At 37.3% G+C, this 20981-nt stretch overlaps 1 protein-coding gene across 1 annotated transcript in view; it reads left to right on the top strand.

Moving 5' to 3' along the window:
• Fras1 (Fraser extracellular matrix complex subunit 1) overlaps positions 1 to 20981 on the top strand; it is a 272346-nt gene that overhangs the window by 116191 nt on the left and 135174 nt on the right. Inside the window, exons 25-28 of the mRNA XM_090343975.1 lie at positions 1050 to 1190; positions 3826 to 4096; positions 9960 to 10044; positions 13067 to 13393. Of these exons, the coding sequence (XP_090200101.1) occupies positions 1050 to 1190; positions 3826 to 4096; positions 9960 to 10044; positions 13067 to 13393 (824 nt within the window). The remainder of the gene's footprint in view (positions 1 to 1049; positions 1191 to 3825; positions 4097 to 9959; positions 10045 to 13066; positions 13394 to 20981) is intronic.

Genomic DNA, 20981 nt, shown 5'->3' with positions numbered 1-20981 from the left:
AAACACAAGCAAGGCCAAACTAAAGCTATCAGTACAACCATGTTCATTGCAGTATTATTCACCATAGCTCAAATATGGAACCAACCCAGATGTTCCTCAGTCAATGAAGGATCAAGAAAATGTGGTACACATACGCAGTCTTATGCTTCCATCAGAAAGAATGACATAGACACATTTGTAAGGAAAGACTTGAAAAAAGTCGTATTAAGTGAAGCAATCCAGACCCAAAGAAACAAAGGCTCCATGGTTCCCCTCATCTGAAATAGTTAGAATATATCTAGCATAGCCCTAGTAGAGAATCACAATAGCTCCATATCTATGTACATATATGATCATATAAAATGATGCTTATTGAAATGAACTCTAAGAGATGAAAACAAAAGGGGTTTGTTGTTGTTTTAATGGACTGTGTGAAATTATTTCTTTTTCCTTTCATTTTCTTAATGTTTTTCCTTTGGTTTATAACCTGGTGTCACAGGTTGTTTTTTTATTTTCATACCCTATGTCTTCTAAGAAATTTTTTTTAAAAAAAGAAAAGGAGAAAGGGAATAAGCAACTGAGCCTTTTCTACGTGGTTGACACTCTTCTAGTCACTTTACATGGTAACACCTATAATGCTACCAACTATTTTTTGATTATTTGCTAGTACTATTCTCATTTCAGCACAGATTGTTAAAAGAACTTGTTCAAGGTCACAGCTGGTAAGAGAAAGAATGGTAGCCAGCAAAGAGCCTGTGCTCTTAATTGCTACAAATGTCCTCTTTTACAATTAGATGAAGTTAACTTCTCAAACAATCCACCCTTGTACATACTTTCTAATCTCATCTTATAAAATGGGGAGTGGACCTGCCATTCAACTTCCTCTTGAAGATTGATCAGCTGCCTCCATAGAACTGCATGAAAATTGTCAGAATTCTCTGGTTGCAGTTGGAAGATATCCTTTACTATTCTTCAGCTTTTCTGGTGGCAATCTCTTTCTTTCTCTAATGGTCTTAGCTGAGGGTCTGTGTGTGTTGGTTGTACCTCATTTAGTCTCTCCTTTTTGATAGCCTGCCCTCAGGGGTGCTTGCAGTGCAGCCACAGGGACCGTTGTCATCTCTGTGACCATGGGTTCTTGCTGAAGAATGGCCTCTGTCTTTCCAGTTGTGTTCCTGGCTTCTCTGCTCACTCATCTAATGACACATGTATAGGTAAGAGCCAATCCTCTGATGGTCTGCTGAAATGACCAGTAATTTACCTACCCAAAGGCTTGGTTCAAAAATATGATTTACCACAGCATTCCAGTTCTTCAAAACTCCTGATGCATGGTGGAAGTGGGGGAAGGGAGGAAACTTTTCCTGCAAAGAGCCCTTTAGACTTATCACCTTATTCATGGGACATACAAAACTACCAATATAGGGAAATAGGCCTTGAGCATCCAAGAGCCCAATAAGAAGCATCTGTCTATCCTATCATGTATGAAATGATTTATCAGGCCAGACATTTTCTACCCCTTTAAGGAATAAAGGATTGTTGATAAGACGTGGTAAATTAGCAAAACTCAACTTCTGTGATCTTTGGAAGGAAAAGAGAAGAAATCTGTTCTTTGAACATCATGACTATCAGATAAGAAATTTGGCGTAAACTCAGCTATGTTTTTGAACTACATCCATGTTATGGAAAATTACATATATTATGGTTATTAAAATTACATACACAATGTGATTATTTGTATTTATGCAAACTTGTAGAGCTAATTAGGCCAGTGTGCAATGCTACAGATTTTTTTTTACACATGTAGAGAGAAACTTTAAATGAATAGTGAATAGTGACTGGAGGCAGCCCCATTAGGTTCTTATGTTGTAAGTGGATGGGTTTAAACCATTCTATTGACCATTATGAATAAAGTAAGTGTATGAAAGCAAAGTACTAATCTCTCCCAACACTTAATGGACACCACAAATTAAATGCCAAAGAGAAAAGTGAATTTAAATCAGTCCTAATTTTAAACCCTAAATGTTTTAAAAGTGAATAAGCTAGGGAGCTACATACATTACAGCTGAATGTCCCCCTTGGATTTGGGGTCCTGTTATTGATAAACATGCCACATGTTTTTAACACCATCCAACACACATTCTGTCTCTATCTTTCTGTTTTCTAAAGATGTTAACAGCTTTTTCAAAGGAAAAGATATGTTTTTGACTTATTGGGATCTTTCTAGAGATCACAGGTACTTGGAAACTAGCTTACTACTCTTGGGACCTAATATACATTAACTTGTGAAAATAAATTCCACTTTCATCAGAGTCATCTTATAGTGGAAATTGTTCCCCTGAAACTTAACATCCCCACACTGTCTTGCCTGACCTAATTGTACAAAATGGAACACTGCCACCAGTTAAATACCAGAAAAAGGATGGTAGCAAATCCTACTTCAGCCATCAGATGTTTTCACATGGATAGAGAGATAGTGAAATCTTAAGACACAGTGTTTCTATGTCACATGAATTCTGATTATGACCTATTGATAAAGTTACTTCAAGGCAGGATGACAGATGCTCTTTAGGAAATGATATCAGACGCATGCCTCTTGCTTTTAACCTCAGTAGATCTGATGTGAGGGATGGTAGTTAGTTCTCTACCAGCACATTAGAATGACTTGGGGAGTGAATATTAATGAAGAACATCTAAGTCACAATATCTGACAATAGATCCCAAGTGTTAATATTATCTTAGTCAAGATACCTACGTAGCTGTATTCCTCATTATCGAGATATATTTTAGGATATATAAATTCTACTCTGTAAAGTATATAACCGACTTGTTTATCAGTATATTCATGAAGTTTTATAACTATCACAACATCTCATTTGAGAACATTTTTATCAACCCCATACCTATTAGCAGTCTCTGCTCATTTTCCTCTTACTTAAGCCCCTGGCAACCAAGAATCTACTCTCTGTCTCTATGAATTTTCCTGTTCGAGGCATTTTACATAAATAGAATTGCATACGAATTTCATTTAATTTCATAATATATTCACAGCTCATCTATTTCTTTAAATTTTGGCAACACTGGGGTTTGAACTCAGGGCCTCATACTTGTGAGGCTAAGGACTCGACTGCTTAAGTACTCCACTACTTGAGCTTGCCTTGACCCCCATTTAGCATTTTTTTTTTTGGAGGGGCCAGTTCTGGGGCTTGATCTCAGGGCCTGAGCACTGTCCTTGGGCATTCTCAAGAGCTTTACCACTTTAGCCACAGAACCATTTCCGGCTTTTTCTATGTATATATGGTACTGAGGAATCGAACTTGGGTCTTTGTGCATGCTAGGCAAGCACTTTACCACTAGGCCAAATTCCTGGCCCCAGCAGTGGTTATTTTCAAGGTAGGCATTCAATCTATATGTGGGCAAGTCTGGGCGGCAATCTGCCTGCTTGTGCTTGTATGTGTCAGTGATGATGACAGGTACATGCCACTGTGCCAAGCCATGCTTGAGATGAAATCTCACGAACCTTTTATGCCTAGGCTGTCCTCAATCCTCAATTTCCTGATCTCTGTCTCTCAAGTGGTAGAGCTAGGATCACAGGCTTGAGCCACTGTAGTTGGCTTCCTATGTTTTCTTCTAACCATTTTATAGTTTAGCTTTTGCATAGAGTGGGAGTAACACCAGAGATTGCATAGAGTGACTGACATTGGGGGAGAAGGGTGCTCAAATTATGTAATAGATCAGAATCTCCACGGTGTGGCTCTGAAGTAACATTACAAGACTATTTGTCTGAAATAAATAAATAGGAACTAATGGGTGAAAGTGACAAGCCTGACCTTTGGATTCATATATTTTTAGGCAAAATGCACACACCCAGTCTTCACGTGAATGGTTCATTGACCCTTGCAATTGGTTCAATGAAGCCTCTGGACTTTTCTCTCCTGAACATCCAACACCAGGATGGCAGAGTAGAGGATCTCTTGTTCCATGTGGTAAGCACTCCCACCAATGGTCAACTGGTGCTCTCAAGAAATGGCAAAGAGGCTCAGCTAGACAAGGCTGGCCATTTTAGCTGGAAAGATGTGAATGAGAAGAAAGTGCGGTTTGTTCACAGCAAAGAAAAACTCAGGTGAGCTGGTGTTGTTTTTCCTCCTGCTTCTTCTCCATCATCAACCTACCCCTCCCCCCCATCTCCACAGACACACTGCTCTTTCTTAATAGCTATCCATTCTTGTCTGGGAAAGATCGATACTCCAGGAACACTTTTCAGCTGCCTGTCATCATTTCCCTGTAATTGCTTAGCGAGTGTGCTTCTGTTTGAGGCATTTTCATTTTATCACATAATTATGGATAATTCTCTGATGTGACAGGAAAATTCCTAGTATAATATCCTAGATTTGGGGTCCAGCAGAGACAAAACTGTGGTATAGCCAGATGGTAAGGCTGCTTCTTCCTCAGGAGTCTTGTGTAAAGTAGGGATGGGGCAGAGAAGAGATGGAGGACACATGCTTTCCAAGATGTTGAGTGGTCCATAGAACTTCAGAGTTGGAAGGAAACTTAGAATCTGAACGAACTTTCTATTATCGACTGTATGGAATTAATTGTGGTTCATTTCCAAGCCTGATCCAGTTTCACTGTGATTCTGCACAAATTTCTGATAGTCTTCCTCATTCCAGTTTATACATGCTTCAGGAATGAGAGTGAACTTGAACACTAACCCAAGCAAATAGAGCTGTATAATTAGCAGAATAAATCTATTAAACAGAAGTCAGAGAATAGACCGCAAAAATTAACCTCTTCAGTTTTTCTTCACCCTCTTCTACTTTGTTATTGCAGATAATTCACCATAAACTGTGTAAACAGGGAAGAATAAGGAAAGTAAGGATAAGGACACAATGAATATTTTCCACTGTCAAAACTAAAGTTAACACTTTGATTTCTTTTTTAGTTAATTAGTTAGTTTGGGCTGGAAGATTGGTAGAGAGAAAAGTGGTTGTTTCTCTCATAACATAGACCCAAAGATGCCAAGAAAACTCAGGACACCTAATACTGAATGCTAACTCTGAGGCAGGCACTGTGTTAAGTATATTACATGGCATTTGAAGTCTACAGATAAGGAAACTAAAGGCTTCAGAGTACGTGTAAATCTTTCCTGAGACTTCACAAGCTATAACTGCAGAGCTGGTAAACTTGCCCAACACTCCCTAATCTCCAAATTCAGACTTTTAGTTACACTGATTTATCTTCCTAGTAGGCTACACAGACTTCCATCCTCAGTGAGTGACCATCACTGCATAATGATGCCCTGCTACAGAGACGAAGCATAAGACTCACATGTTACATGCCTACGGGCTCTCTTCAAAGTCCTGTTCCATCTATTTTTGTTATTGCTGCAAGTTTTTAATATCTACATCAAACACACATACCAAGAGAGAGATTGTTATTTGTCTCAAGATCACTACTGAAAAACATAAAGTTCTATAAGCAAAGTTAACCTTTCTTAATTTCTCACACACACATGACTCATTTTCTTTTTTTATATAATTTTTTACTGTGATTAATAGAAGTGTTAACATGATATTCACCAGATAGAAGGTGCATAACTTCACAAACATTGATACCCTTTCTCATGACATGGTCCCCATTTCCCTCCCGCCCTCCCCCCCTTATCCCGATTTCCCCCCTTCCCTATCCAATTTCAAATAACCAACTAAGCACATATAAAATATATCACATAACAAGGTGAAAAATTGTAACAATATGAGATAACCAAGGGATGGCAAAAGAGATGAGCGATAACATAGTACATTAAAGACAACAGTCACTCATTATATGGCTTTTGTTTCCTTATCCTGGAGGTCCTTACATTTAGTGTCACACTATTTGGACTAATGTCTCTAGATTTTGTTCTATTGTAAATCTCTGCTAGGAGAGCCCAAGGTTTCTACTGATTATGACGAATGAGGGAGACTATTGGGCCTATGTTTCTTTGAGTCTGGATTACTTCACTTAATATGATTTTTTTCTAAGTCTTTCCATTTCCTTACAAATGGGGCAATGTCGTTCTTTCTGACTGCAGCATAGAATTCCATTGTGTATAAATACCACATCTTGTTGATCCTCTCATCAACTGAGGGACATGTATGAACATCATTGTGCTAGTGGATTTAGTATGTCCTTGTTTCTGGATGAGTGGGCAAATGCCAAGTAGTGGAATTGCTGGGTCATAGGGGAGTTCTATGTTTAGCCTTTTGAGGCACTGCCACACTGCTTTCCATAGTGGTTGAACGAGTTTGCACTCCCACCAACAGTGTAGTAGTGATCCCTCCTGGCCACATCCCCTCCAGCATCTGTTGTTATTAGTTTTCTTGATCCTGGCCATTCTAACTGGAGTGAGGTGGAATCTTAGAGTTGTTTTGATTTGCATTTCTTTTATGACCAGAGGTGTCGAGCATTTCTTCATGTGTCTATAGGCCATTTTTGTTTCTTCTTCAGAGAAGACTCTCTTTAAGTCTTTGGCCCATCTTTTTTAATGGGATGGTTGTTACTTTGGAGATTAGTTTGGGAATGATTGAATTTTTTGAACTGTTGATATTTTTTAGATATGAGGCCTTTGTCTGTTGTATGGTTAGTGAAGATCTTCTCCCACTCTGTAGGCTTTCTAGTTCATTTGCTAGCTATGTCCTTTGCCATACAGAAGCTCTGCAGTTTAATTCAGTCCCACTTATCCAGCTTTTCTCTGATTTGTTGTGTTTCTTGGTCCTTATTGAGAAAGTTTCGACCTGTACCAAGGAGGCCTAGTGTATCTCCTATTCCTTCTTGTAAAGTTTTCAGTGTGTCAGCTTTTACCTCCAGGTCTTTGATCCATTTGGAGTTAATTCTAGTGCAGGGTGACAAAGAAGGATCTAGCTTTAGTTTTCTGTAGGTGCTTAACCAGTTCTGCCAGCACCACTTGTTGAAGAGGCTATGACTCATTTTCTTAATCTTACATTTTTACCCCTAACCAGGACCAAAAAGTGGCAGTTTAGGGAATTATTGCAGTATCTTTCTTTTCTTTTTTCTTTTAAATAAAAAGGGAGACCCATGTTTAATACTAGGCTTTCTTGGTTCAAAAGACACACAAAATAACAAGAATAGTAATAAAATGAGGTTGGTAGAAACTTATGAAGAAATTACGTTTCTCTCCAAATGACACAGAAATAAAAGAAGCAATCTGCCACACAGGTTTGTGTGTTGTTTTGTCTTCCATGAAAACATGGATGGTGATTGCAACTGGAATTCTTTATGATGAGATTACTTTGGTGTTGGAATGTTCTTGTGGAGTGAAAGCCAGCCTGTAAATGTTGTCAGAGAGAGTGAGATAAGCTGGCACTGCTGAGACGCTAAGCGCTTTTAAGGACCTCGTACTACCTAAAATCATTTTCCCCTTTTTGGTTCATACTATGGTTTCTATCAATTGTATTATCTTAAAGCTTAGAGGTGGAAATAGAGAAGGAGAGGACTAAAATGAAGCCTAAAATGTGCTGGAAGTTGGAATTGGAGGAAGGAAAATATGAATAATTTTTTAAAGTCAGGTTTACTGAGCAATTATTTGCATTCAGGGAAATTTCTTGTTTCAAGAATTCTCCTCTGTGAGAATCACAGGTGAGATATAAGACAGATCCACAACTCTCCCTGCCAAAACCTCCTTTGGGTGGTTTCTCACTTCCTCTTCGTGGCATTCACTGATCTGATTTTATACTACTGGTCTCATTTTTGATCTTTCTAAAATATCACATGAATGGAACTAGACAAAATGTAAGTCTTTTGTTTCTGCTATCTACCATAATGTTTTGGAGATTCACTTACATGGTTTCAAAGAGTACCTTTTCAAGGAGCTTGTACTTGTAATAGACCAAAGTTCAAAAACTTCCATAATGCATTAATCACATCTTTTACCAATAAGAGGTGAGCTCTCTGGTTGGTTTGGCTTCGAAGGTGGGCAGTTCTTTTTACCTAACAGTCTCAGAAGCTGCTGGCATAACCCCACTGACAGGAAGTCAAACCCATTTACAGGAAGTCAAGCAGTGAGTTTTATGCCATTATTAATTGTGACCATAGTTTTAAATAATGGAAGATAACTTGAACTAGATTTAGCAGAAATGGTAAGATTTGCAGAAGTACATTCTATCTCATAGATATTTAGAACAATTGTAATCCCTAGAAACTAGCAGTGTAGAGGAGAATCAAGTCCTTCCTTTATTTTATGTTTCTACGTATGGGCTGTATTCATCTCTGTGACAGGCAGACTTAGTCCTTTTCATTAATGTGACGATTTCTGATTGCCTCCTACTCAAATGGTGAGACTGGCTGCTGGCTGCCAGGCCAGGCCAAGTTTCAAGGATCAGCCTTACTTTCTTAATCTCATTTACTGAATGTTGTAGAGTTGGAGGGGTGATTAGGGGAAATACTCATATAATACTATATGCAAATGTCATTGGGGCTCATTTATGTGAACTGAGACAGTGTGTGGAGATGGTTTACTGAGAAAAGGAATAGTTAAGAATCTGTTAAAAACTTTTTTTCATTATTTAGAGAATACTTTATTCGTTTCTGTAATCAAACATATGTAGATAAGACCTTACATATTTAATACACTGTGTTTACTCCTATACAAATGAAAAACATTAAGTTTAACATTTCTAGACCAATATGGCTATTAATTTCTGTACAATACCAAGTCAACACGGTAAACTGGGGTACTTTTCCAAAGTTGACAGCACAACTAAAGTTTTCAAAAATTCAAATTATATATATGTATATATATTTATATATATTTATATAAAAAGATCAATAATGGCAGTATGTTATGCATTGATAGCAGCAATAGCTTTTCCAGCTTCTGCAGTCATCCGAACAAAATTAGATATCCAGCACACTCCATTAATAAAAAGAAAAAGATAAAAAACAAAACCCCAGAAAAATGCGAAGTTCTGTTACTGTTGTGCTACCTGGCACCATTTTTTTTATTAGCTTTTCAATCATCATCTGGAAAGAAAACATTCTTGAGTAACATCATTAAAAACAGCTCTGATAAAGCACTGTCACTACTATGTATCATAAAGCAGGTACAAGGTATTTTATATTCACAGAGGAATAATACAGTACTGCCCTATGTCTATAATACTAGAGGATACAATTAAAAAGACATTATTGAGACTTGATTGTATTTTTCTAGCAGAAGGCCCAAAGGATGGTATGACACAATTCTGTAAAGAAATGCAGTTTCTTAGATAAAATTTCCTTCCATTAGTGGTACAGTTCTAAGAACTCATTCTATCAGCTATAAACCATTTGAAAATGGAGGAGTAGGATCAAGGAGAAAAAAAAGACATGTTTTGTTGTTAGATTTTAAGAGATTTCTTTTTATTTGTCAATTTAATCCTTAGCTATCTATCACTAACCTGCCTTGGCCTAACAACTAATTTATGCTATAAATTTAAATTTATAATATATGTCATGTATGTATTTGAAACTTTATAAGGAGATCTAAGATCTGTGTGTGTGTGTGTGTGTGTGTGTGTGTGTGTGTGTGTGTGTGTGTGTGTGTTGGTTTAGGGTCTTCAACTCAGTATTTCAACATGGTCCCTGAGCTTTTGCTCAAAGCTGGTACTCTATCACTTGAGCCACTTCTGGATTTTTTTTAAGGTAGTTTATTGGAGATAAGAATCTTATGGACTTCCTGCTTGGGCTGGTTTCCAACCACCATACTCAGATCTCAGACTCTTAAGTAGCTAGGATTACAGATTTGAGTCACTGGCACATGGCTAGTATTTGAACCTGGATCTTACTAGGTTTACCTTTGGTCATTTTAATTTATAGTGTGAATATTACATTGTTATAGTGACTGGATCCAAATTTTTACATATATAGAACTTTACATTTTTAAAACTTGTCCTTCTAAAATGTCATGTAATGATTTTATTTTCTCATTCTTTCCTTCCTTTCTCCAGAAAAGGTTACTTTTCCTTGAAAATAAGTGACCAGCAGTTCTTCTCAGAGCCACAGTTAATCAGCATACAGGCATTTTCCACACAGGTAATAAAACTGCGGTGCCGAGTACACTTCTATGTGTCTATTCAGTTACACAAACATGTCATGGTTTCCTTGAAGTTTCAGACAAAAATGATTGGCCTGAACTAATCCTAGTTTTGATTTATCATGAAATGCTACTGGAATTCTGTTTAGCCCTTTGGTTAATAGCACCATCCACAGTACCGATACTTAGTGTATCTCTTGTACTCAGAGTTTCACATGAGCCATACTGTTGATCTTTATTCCACTCTTCTGAAATATTATCTTTAATTTCTATTTGAGGAAGATCAAGAATGAGGAGGTAAAATGATCTGTTTATGATGTTATAGCTAATAAATAGCCAAAACTTTCACTCAGGAGACCTAGCTTCAGAAACTGGACACCTAATGGTGTGTTACTTTACTGCACAGAGTCTCATACTAGTCCTGTAGAGCAATTTAAAGTTCTAAAGACTTTCCTTGTTTTTAGGTAAATAAGGTTGAAGATTCTCTATTTTTCAGTCAGGGGAATGGAATATAAAGGAAATGGATCATATTAAATAAAGTGTTAAGGTTGTCACCAGGAAAACACAGACCAGCGTGAGTCAGAGTAGAAGTGATTTAGGTCAGTGGTAAAACCCTTCATAGTCATCCCTCTGTCAAGCTGTAGTCTTCTGTTATTGGTGGTAGTAGTCATTGGGCTTGAACTCGGGGCCTGGGCACTGTCCATGAGCTCTTTCACTGGTTTTCTAATGGTTAAAATAAGAATCTCACAGACTTTCCTTCCCTGGCTGGCTTTGAACTGCGATCCTAATATCTCAGCCTCTTTATAGGCATGAGTTACGAGTGCCAAGCTCAAGCTATATATTTTTATATCCAGAATACATACATTGGAAGAATTCTTGAGAACTGGTCTTGAGGATTAAACAGCTGAAATGCACAAAGAAAAGATGAACATGCATGCCTACATCCTCCCATGGGTGTATACACACGCACACACACACACGCACACACACCAATGAGTATCCACAAATTATGAATGGCAAGAGGATTGAGCACTGCTTTGGGGAAGGGAATACCTCAATCTCTAGGCCTCATACGATTCAAGGAAGACACTAAATTTTTGTATTTAATGAGTATTTTAATATCTTTGCTCCAGAAACAAAACTGATCATAGGTAATAACAAACTTGCCTAAGTGACTGGCAAAGTGTATTACTATGTCATCAATGTCTGTTGACGATAGTATGTCATCAGGATTATGTTTAGGAATTAATCCTAGGTTAAGTGCATGATTTTTTTTCATTGAAGCTAACACATACAATTCTAAAGTGAGGCCAGACTAAGAATTTGTTCCCAGGGTTCCTTGAATAATATTTCTTTGTGTTCTTACAAGTAGATGAGAAGACAACAAATGTACATCTTCATTGTATTCATCATGACACATATTTATCACTTTCAACTTTGTTGAAGTGGAATTTCAGAAGGGAAATTCTATTTTGCTCTTATTCCTTTAAACTTGTAAGAAATTTGGAAATAGTCCTATGTCTCCCTGAGATTTTTCTCACATACATTTCTTTTTCCAATGTCACTTTTGACTTTTCTTTCTACAGAAAATGAGGATCCATTCATTCATTCCCCCAGGTAGACTTTCAGCTTTAGGATTCTCATTGGGGAGAATTCTCTGAGGTGTAGTTCCCATCCGATATCCCACTCTGTACCTATTCTAATAATGCATCACTTACAAATTCTTTAATGGTGATTGTCATTTCCAGGAGGCCAGGAAAGGACCCTTGGGTAGTTTTAAAAGAAAGTCATTTTGATTTAAGAAGGCAATATGTTGAGGAAAGTCCTGAATAGCTCAACTTTAAACATGTTAAGGGAAAAAAAAAACCCTAAGATAATATTTCCTTTGGCTCTGGCCTGATTTTTGGTGTGTCTGTGTGAGTTTTATTCTGTTGTGGTTCGTTAACTTATTTTTTTCCTGGGCTTGAGCTCAGGGCCTGAGCAATGTCCTTGGACTTTCTCAAGGCTAGAGCTCTACCACTTGAGCCTCAGCACCACTTCCAGCTTTTTTCTATGTATGTGGTACCAAGGAATCGAACCCAGGTCTTCATGCATGCTAGGCAAGCACTTTAACCACTAGGCCAAACTCCCGGCCCCTTGTTAACTTATTTTTTATGAAAGAAGATTTTATTTGCTTACTCAATTCTGGGGGTAAACTTGATGGTCCTGGGGAATGCATGTTAAACTTTCTATTTTATTGTGGACACAGATGAACACAGTAGCTGCTTTACTCACCCAGTCTATGGTCTCGTCAAGTTTATAAGTTGAGTCAGGATAGAGCCCTTTTGAGATTTGGATGAGAAAACTGGAAGAAGGAAATTACTTGGAGGGACTGGACATTGCATGATTCAGAATACAGAAGGCAGCATGTTACACTAAGTATTAGAATGAAGCTCGTAACCTATACACAAGCCGAACATTTCCATTCCTTGTGTTAATCATTCTAGCATGCATTCATCTAATTGGGTGTTCTGACACTTGGCACAAGGGCGATATAATACAAAGAAAAATGGGACAGACTTTAGAAATTCAGAAGTAAGTAGCTCCTTTTTGTTTTGTTTTATGGCAGTGCTGGGGATTGATCCAGAGCTTTGCACTTACAAGAGATGCTCTAACACATGATCTGGTCTGCCAGCTCAAGACAAGGGTGTTGAAGTGGCTTCGGAAACTTCTAGAACCCAGAGTGAAGTCACATCAATTACTGTGACTATGTGACTGACCACATTTCTGACAAGTGGTTTGATCATAGAATAGGTTGACAGTTTGCACCAGAGCACATAGGATTTCTGTAGCTCAGTGATAAAGTGCCTGCCTGACATACACAAGGGCTTGGGCTTGATCCCTAGAACTGACACCCCTCCCTGACCTAGAAAAGTATAAGAATGTCAGTCAGGGTCCCAGCAGTCAGGCTCCCACTGTCCTGTCCTCTTTCCTTGTGAAATGACTTGTCTTCCCTCACTCTCCTTCCCATCAACTCCACAGGCTCCTTATGTGCTAAGAAATGAGGTTCTCCACATTAAAAGAGGAGAGCAAGGAATCATCACCACCCAGTCGCTTGACATCCGTGATGACGACAATCCACAAGATGTGATCGTTGAAGTGCTAACACCTCCACTTCATGGCCAATTGCTGCAAACATTTCCAACTCCCGCAGCTCCTATCTATCAATTCCGCCTGGACGAGCTCTCCAGAGGCCTTCTTCTCTATGTCCACGATGGCTCAGAGAGCACATCTGATGTTGCAGTCTTACAGGTCAATGACGGACACTCCTTCCAAAATATTCTCCTCCACGTGAAGATTGTGCCCAAGGTAGGTGGCCATATAGAGTTGCAGTTTCCTTATATGAAAAATTTTGAAATTGGATAAGGAAGGGGGGAAAAGAAGATCAGGGGAGGGGGTGAGGGGAAGGGAATGGGGACAAAAACATGAGAAGGGGTATCAATGTTTGTGAAGTAATGCATCTTCTATCTGGTGAATATATGTAACCCTTCTATTAATTACAATAAAAAAAGAAAAAGAAAATGGGAAGTAGGGTTTGGCTCAAGAGTAGGGTGTTAGGAAAAAAAAGAGTAAGGTGGTAGCTTTGAGCTGAAGAGCTCAGGGACAGTGCCCAGGAGAGTTCAAGCCCCATGACCCGTGCAGAAAAAAAATAATATTTTCTGATATTTATACATTTAGAACATGAGTAGGTGTTAATCAGTTCAGACATAATTTTTAGATAGGTGTTTAATTTATTTTTACCGGTCCTGGGGCTTGGAGTCAGGGCTTGAGCACTGTCCTTGGGCATTCCTCAAGGCTAGCACTCTACCACTTGAGCCACAGCACCACTTCCAGCTTTTTCTGTGTATATGGTACCAAGGAATCGAACCCTAGTCCTCCTGCATGGTAGCCAAGCACTCTACTATTAGGCCAAGCTCCCACCCCTAGATAGGTGTTTATTAAGCATCTATAGGGAGAAGTATGTATTTACTATAAGCCCTCTTGATCTGAAAGGGTACTCTACCAAATGGGACCCTTCTGAGACAATTTGGTTGACCAATTGCCCTAAAACTTATTTTCCATCCATCTTTTGTTCACCCTCTTGATCTTGATCATAAGAGTCAAGGCAACTCTGTTTTTGTCTACTTTTCTCTCTTGTCTTAGGAAATGAAAAACTTGTTTTCAGGTAATCTTAAACAAAAGAGAGTTTGTTAGCACAACTGGAGTGGGATGAAGGAACTCTATGTTGATAGTGGGTTTTACTGTAGGGACTTGACACTGCTTCTAATTCTGGTCATCAACATGCCAATTTCTTATGCTTTTTCTTTGTCTATGAGCATCAGTGCTATTATTTGCTTAATGTTTACTTAGTTTTTATTTTTAAATCATCTTGCTTTTTTATGTTGTAGCCCCATATTAACAAGCAATGCTAGTGCCTGTATGAGCTTTCTATAGAATGTTATCTTTAAATGGACACCACTTGGCTTACACCTGTAAATCCTAGCTACTCAGGAGGCTGAGATCTAAGGATCGAAGTTCTAGCCAGCCCAGGCAGAAACAGCCATTAGACTGGTACCTCTGATTAATCAAAAGAAAGAAAAAAAGCCATAAACGGTGCTGTGGCTCAAGCAAAAGAAGCTCAGGGACAGTGTCCAACCCTAAATTCAAACCCCTGTACTGCCAAAATGAAAACAAAAAGCATTCATCTATGTACTCTGATTGAAGAAGATAGGACTCAAAGACAGCAGAGAAACATAAATAGAGAGAGGAAAGGAAGGCTAATACAGTCATAATATGCAATGTACATAGATGAAAACTGAACTAGGTAATTTAAGTGGGGTTAGTATAGAGTGGAGGAGAAAGATGGAAGAAGTGACGTATTCAAGAGGCTTTTGACTCCTAAAGTGAAGTGTAGAATTGAAACCACTTTGTACAACTAGGATAATATAAAAAAAACAATAAAAAGAAAGAAAATCATTTTTGAAAGTTGGTAGCATTTCACTGCCTTTTTCTAATGTGTTACAAATGGCTTTTCTCCTGGTAGTAGATTGGGAAGCACTTTTTTTTAACTTTTCATTCCAGATATCACCAACCTTCGACATGTCATTAATGATTAGTGAGAGAGATTGATTTTCTGAGGACAATTTAAAAATCCCCTGTCACTTTCTCACCACTGATCACTCAAAACTGGCGGTAGGGCCTCCTGAAGGGAAACTGGCTAAATCTAATATGGTCTGCTAACTAGTTTCTCAGTCTCTTGCCTCATTATTTTCAGTTGCTGAGAACAGTAGTGGTGGCCTGAGAGCGATGGAATACATGAAGGCTGATTATGAGATCAGTTGGCAGGCGTCCATCTTGTAGCTAAGCCTAATTATCACCCCCTTGCAGTCACCCTGGGAGATGAAGTTTAGTTCCAGAGAGTTGAAGTCTAGACAGACTCAGAAAGTTTTCTTGCCTTCTTTCTTGTTCTCCTTCCAAGGGATGTGCAGGATTTCCAGGCAACGCTCATAGCCACTTTTCTCCTGTCTCTGTGCTCAGAGCTCACTTCCATATATTGCACAATCATTTTGTGTGAAATGGCTTAAGATGACATGGTATCTCTAGGATGTTTGTGATTAGCAAGACAAAATAAAGAAAAATAGAATTTAAACTCAGCAACAAGGCACAAGCACAGAGTATTGGAATCCTTGTGGATGGTATGTTATGTAGGTATTACCAGGTCAGTTTGTGATGACTAAAAAGTAAATTGAGGTTGAACTTGCTCCCTCTCCTATATCCTCCCTCTGTCTCCTAGATTGTATGATTATGTATTGGTGATGTAAACCATAACCATAGACACCTGACAAAAGCCTCAGTATCTGTCAAGAATGTGCTAATAATAAACTTGACTATAACTTGATTATATTATACAAATGATACTCTTTTCTTTTTAGGAATTATCAGTTCCTTTCTTTATATTTTTTTCTTCTCTTTATGATATCTTGCTCTAGAAGATTAGAATATGAACTCATTTTTTCCTAAGGGAAAGTTAGGCAGAAGAGTTTACATTTATTTTGAACATTTATTGAACACTGAAACTTGATGGTCATTCTGTGAGGTTTTTACAATTAACTTTAATTTACCAAAAGAGGAAATGAAAGCACAAGTAAGTTTGAAAACATTTGTTCTTCTAAAGGTATTTATTGCCAAGCTGTGATTTCTGTGTAGTGTGCCTGCCTTTGATACTTAACCACAATTCATCATTCTGGCCTGCGTTTTCAGTGATTTCTTGCATACATATTCTTTTTAAAAAAATTGCATTTTATTGTTGTGGTGATGTATAGAGGGGTTACAACTACATTCATCAGGTAGTGGGTACATTACCTCTTGAACATTGATACCCCTTCCATACATATTCTTATTCCTTCAATGAATAAATGAAGACAATAATTTACTTGTGTTTACAAGGTCCTATCCAAGCAGCTAAGTCCCAAGCCTGCAATCTTTCCTCTAATTTCACTAAAGCTTGTTAGAAATGTGGATTTATAATCATTGGTCTATTGGGTCCAAGAAGAAGAAGAAAATAGCTTCAACTGTTACAACATCTGGTAGCTGTGTCAGACAATATGGTTTCATTCTAGGAATCATTTCTTTTCTTTTTTATTGTAATGTTTAAAGGGGTTAAAACAAGATGATTTGGGGAGGGAAATGGGAACAAAAACATGAGAAGGGGTATCAATGTTTGAGAAGTAATACACTTACTATCTGGTGAATATAACTGTAATCCAGGAATCATTTCCAAAGATGGGCATGAGATTTCTTACCCCAAGGCTCCATATGTGTTAAATGTGAGAAAGGGTCAGATATTGAGTGATGTCTACCTGATGGCTAAAGTAGAATGGCCAAAGAATTTCTATTTAATTCCTGTTGGCAGATGTGCATATTAACGCTAATCTTGTCCAATAGAGAACTTAGCCTGTTGCTCATGATAGGAGGTTTTGTGAGAAGAGATATCATTGCTGTTTAATCTTCTTGAGCATGTTACATTGTAAGGAGAGACTCAACCTACATTTGTTTTTGTTTTTCAATGAGTGGATAAGCAGATGGAGGCCACAGTTGAGTGAGTGGGTTGAGTATGAATGGTGAAGTGTGTTTTCCTGTATCTCAGGAGATTTGTATGTTATGTAAGAAATACTGGGGTACCTCTGCTGTCCCGGGGTTGATTCATCTAGGAAAGAGAAGAAGGATGATCAGTTCATCCTTATTTTCCAAGTTTGTCACCATGCCCCCCAAACTCAGTCTGATATAAATATGAATGCCACTTCCAGGCATACCTTGAGCTACTCAAACAAGAACAGAATGTGGACTGCTATAGACACATGTTATATTGAGGGAAAGAGGCAAAAGAAATAAAAATATATTAGAAGTAATGATGAATGCTCTGAAGTACAGGCTTTTGTTAGATTAGCAAACTCAAGCCTGTGAAGAGATGATTCTCAGCCAGTCGACATCTAAGTAAGACTTAAAAAGAGGACAGGGACAAGACCTACTCTGTGGTGGCCTTCTCTCTACTGCTGTGTTTTCACAGAATTACCTGCCTTTTCATTAGCTAAGGGGCCTCTGGAAATCATGCTTTTTATGTTCCACTTTGGTGATAAATCTGATGATCTTTCTGACCTCATTTGTTGTTGTTTGAACAGTTCTTTTAATGCTTTAATGATAAAAGCCCTCAAGTGCCATACTATCAACAGGATGGAAAACTGTGTTGTGGAGAATCCTTTCTGGCTGTGGTAATGTCATTGTGCAGTTACAAAGCCCTTTGTGGGTTTTCTCAGTTTCATTAGTGACTACCTCCCTTTTGTGGTCTTGCAGGGACAGACAATTTGATAGTAGTAAATATTTATGTCAATGAATAAGAATGTGTTTTACAATAAATAAACCTTTTCCCCATGACATGGTTTCCCTTTTGCTTAGAGTGCTCAATCCAATGTCTCTTAAGGGAGCACTCAGTAAAACATTGATTTAAATGATTTATTTGTCCATCTAACTTAATTGAAATCAACAGAGTAGAGGTTTAATATTTCTGACTTGGAATTATAGGCTTTTAAGGCTCATACACACACTCATAAACATCAAATCTTCCCATATATTCTCCTCCTTGTTCTTGCTGGTAAATTTCTCCTTATATTACCACATGTTTCTTCCCTAAAATCTTCAATGTCCTATATGATGAACTTTTTAAAAGGATGGGATGAGGGACAGTGTGGTATCATAAATCTATAATTCTAGTACTTGAGTCTGTTGAAGCAGAGAGATCAAGAGTTATAGGCTACAAGTGAAGACTCCATCTCAAAGGAGAACAAGCAAGAAAGCCAGAGAGAAAGAGGGAGATAGAAGGATGGAAGGAAGGAAGGAAAGAAGGAAGGAAGGAAGGAAGGAAGGAAGGAAGGAAGGAAGGAAGGAAGGAAGGAAGGAAGGAAGGTAAGAGAATGTGATCTTGCACACTAAGGGATATTTTTATCTTTATGGAGTAAATAGAATGGTAGTAAAATTCCAGCTCTAGTCATTTTCTAAATAGTGAAGCATTAAAAATTTTTATCTTAAATATGTTGGCTTAGGATTAGATTATTATCATTTTAGCTGAAGTTTAACTTTTTATGATTCAATTTCTAATTTTGAGGGAAAAGGCTAACATTTTTGTGAGATTTTTTTCTTCTAAAGAATAGAGACTTATTGCTCTCTTAATTGTGGACCACACATCAATATTTTTATTGTAATATAACATGTAATGGCTAAACTTTATTACCAACATTTCTGCATATCTATTCTTATGAACTGAATTAGAAGACCTATTTCATTTAATGCACTGTTTTAATCATGCCCTCCATTTTATTTGTTGGGATTTCATTACCTGCTAATTCACTCTGGAAAATATATAAAACATCACTGAGCAGGATATTGTTCAACTATCAAGATAGTAAATTTCTAGTGCTAAAAGGAATGATTGCACCAATGTGCAAGCAGAAAAAATCCATGAGGAAATAAAGAAAATATCCAAACTATTGGCAAAATTACATTTCATTTTGGCTTTTTGGATACTTTAGCTGTAGAAAAAGATGGTATATGCTTCTGTGTTCCTCACAAATATTCACCTACACTCCCATGTGTGAAGTAATACACCTAGCTGTCAATTATAACTGTAACCCCTCTATTAATTATAATAAAAACATATGAAAAAATTAAATTAAATTTTAAAAAAGAATATAAATGCCTACCATCATGATGAACAAAAGATTTATACTGATTTTTAAAACTATTGAGTAAAAATAAAAACTTAAATATTTAATGTATATAACACAATGAGTTTCAAGATATGAACATACCCAGAAAACCATCACTACTACAGACTTTTCTTGATCTCTTTTATATAAGAACTTAGCTTCTTAATAAGACACTTAAGCGCCTTTCTCTTCACATATTTTAAGTATACCACTATGTATTACTAGTAATAGACATTAAAGTGCATCAATTTTCAGAACTTACTTTCAGAACAGAAACTTTGTGCCATTTGACTGCCATCTCATTCTTCCAATTTCCTAGCCCCTATCAACTACCACTCTCCTCTTTGCCCCTATGAATTGTCATATAAAATATAACTATTTGTATTTGGTTATTTGAAATTGGATAGGGAAGGGGGGAAAACCAAGATGGGGGGGTGGAGGGGAGGGTAATGGGGACCAAGACATGTGAAAGGGTATCAATATATGTGAATTAATGCACCTTCTATCTGGCAAATATCATGTAACCCTTTTATTAATTACAATAAAAAATAAATAAATATAACTATTTCAGCCCCACATGTGAGATAATATAGTTTCCATCTACTTGTATCTTAACATCATATCCTATAGGGCCACCTACCATGCCCCAAATGCAGAAATTTCCTACTTCTAGGAAGACTAAATAAGACTGTGTTTCCTTTATGATTTGAATTATGTAGTCATCATATGTATTGAGTCATTTCTCTTATTCCACTTACATTAGTTATATGAGTTATACTTTTCCATACATATTTACAGAGTATTCCAGTCAACTTCATTTCCTCTATCACTCTCCCTGCTCAATTTCTTTGTTGTTATCTCTTTTTCTTTTCTATATCTTCTGTAGATTTTTCTTTGTGATTACCATGAGGCTTTCGTAAATCATATCATCGTAATCCACTTCAAGCTAGTAACAATGCATCTTTCTTCAAACACATTCGACAGTCTCCACTTTTACTTTCCTGCCTCTCATCATTTTATATAATTGGTATCACAATTTATGTCTCTGTATCATAAATCTACTAATAAATTTATTTTGTTCTACTTCCCTTTAATACATTTTTCTTCTAACTTTATGCAGGAGTCATAATATTGGATATAAGAGAAATGCTTTATAGGAAGGAATAAGGACAACATATCTCTACACGTTCACTATAGACACCACAGTTTCTCTAGAATGTTTTAACTTTTCCGTAGGTTGAATCATGGGGGAGTAGCCCATCAATATAAAAGGCTATCTATACTTTTCTCTAGCAATGAGTTTTCTACTCTTATGTTTGTGTTACTGAGTAGCATCCTTTATTTCAAATTGAAGAATTCTAGCATTTCTTGTAAGACAGGCCTACTGTTGGCAAACTACATCACATTTGTTTCGGGGAAGATTTATTTCTTCTTCATTTCTGAATAACAGCTTTATAAATATTGTTGGCCCTGGCCAAATTGTTCCACTTTGCTAGCCTACAAAGCTATTAATGAAAAATCCTCTAAAAGTCATGTGGGTCTCACTTCTATATGAAAGGTCACTTTTTTTCTTATTATGTTCAAAATCTTTTTTAGTTTAATTTGTGAAAATTTGTTATAATGTGTCAGTAAAGATTTTAGGGTTTTTTTCCCATGCA

This window comes from Megascapheus bottae, chromosome 13, assembly GCF_031878675.1.
Source record: "Megascapheus bottae isolate mThoBot1 chromosome 13, mThoBot2.hap1, whole genome shotgun sequence".
Lineage (NCBI taxonomy): Eukaryota > Metazoa > Chordata > Mammalia > Rodentia > Geomyidae > Megascapheus > Megascapheus bottae.
The sequence above is the reverse complement of the archived record's forward strand: the minus strand, read 5'-3'. Positions and strand labels throughout refer to the sequence as shown.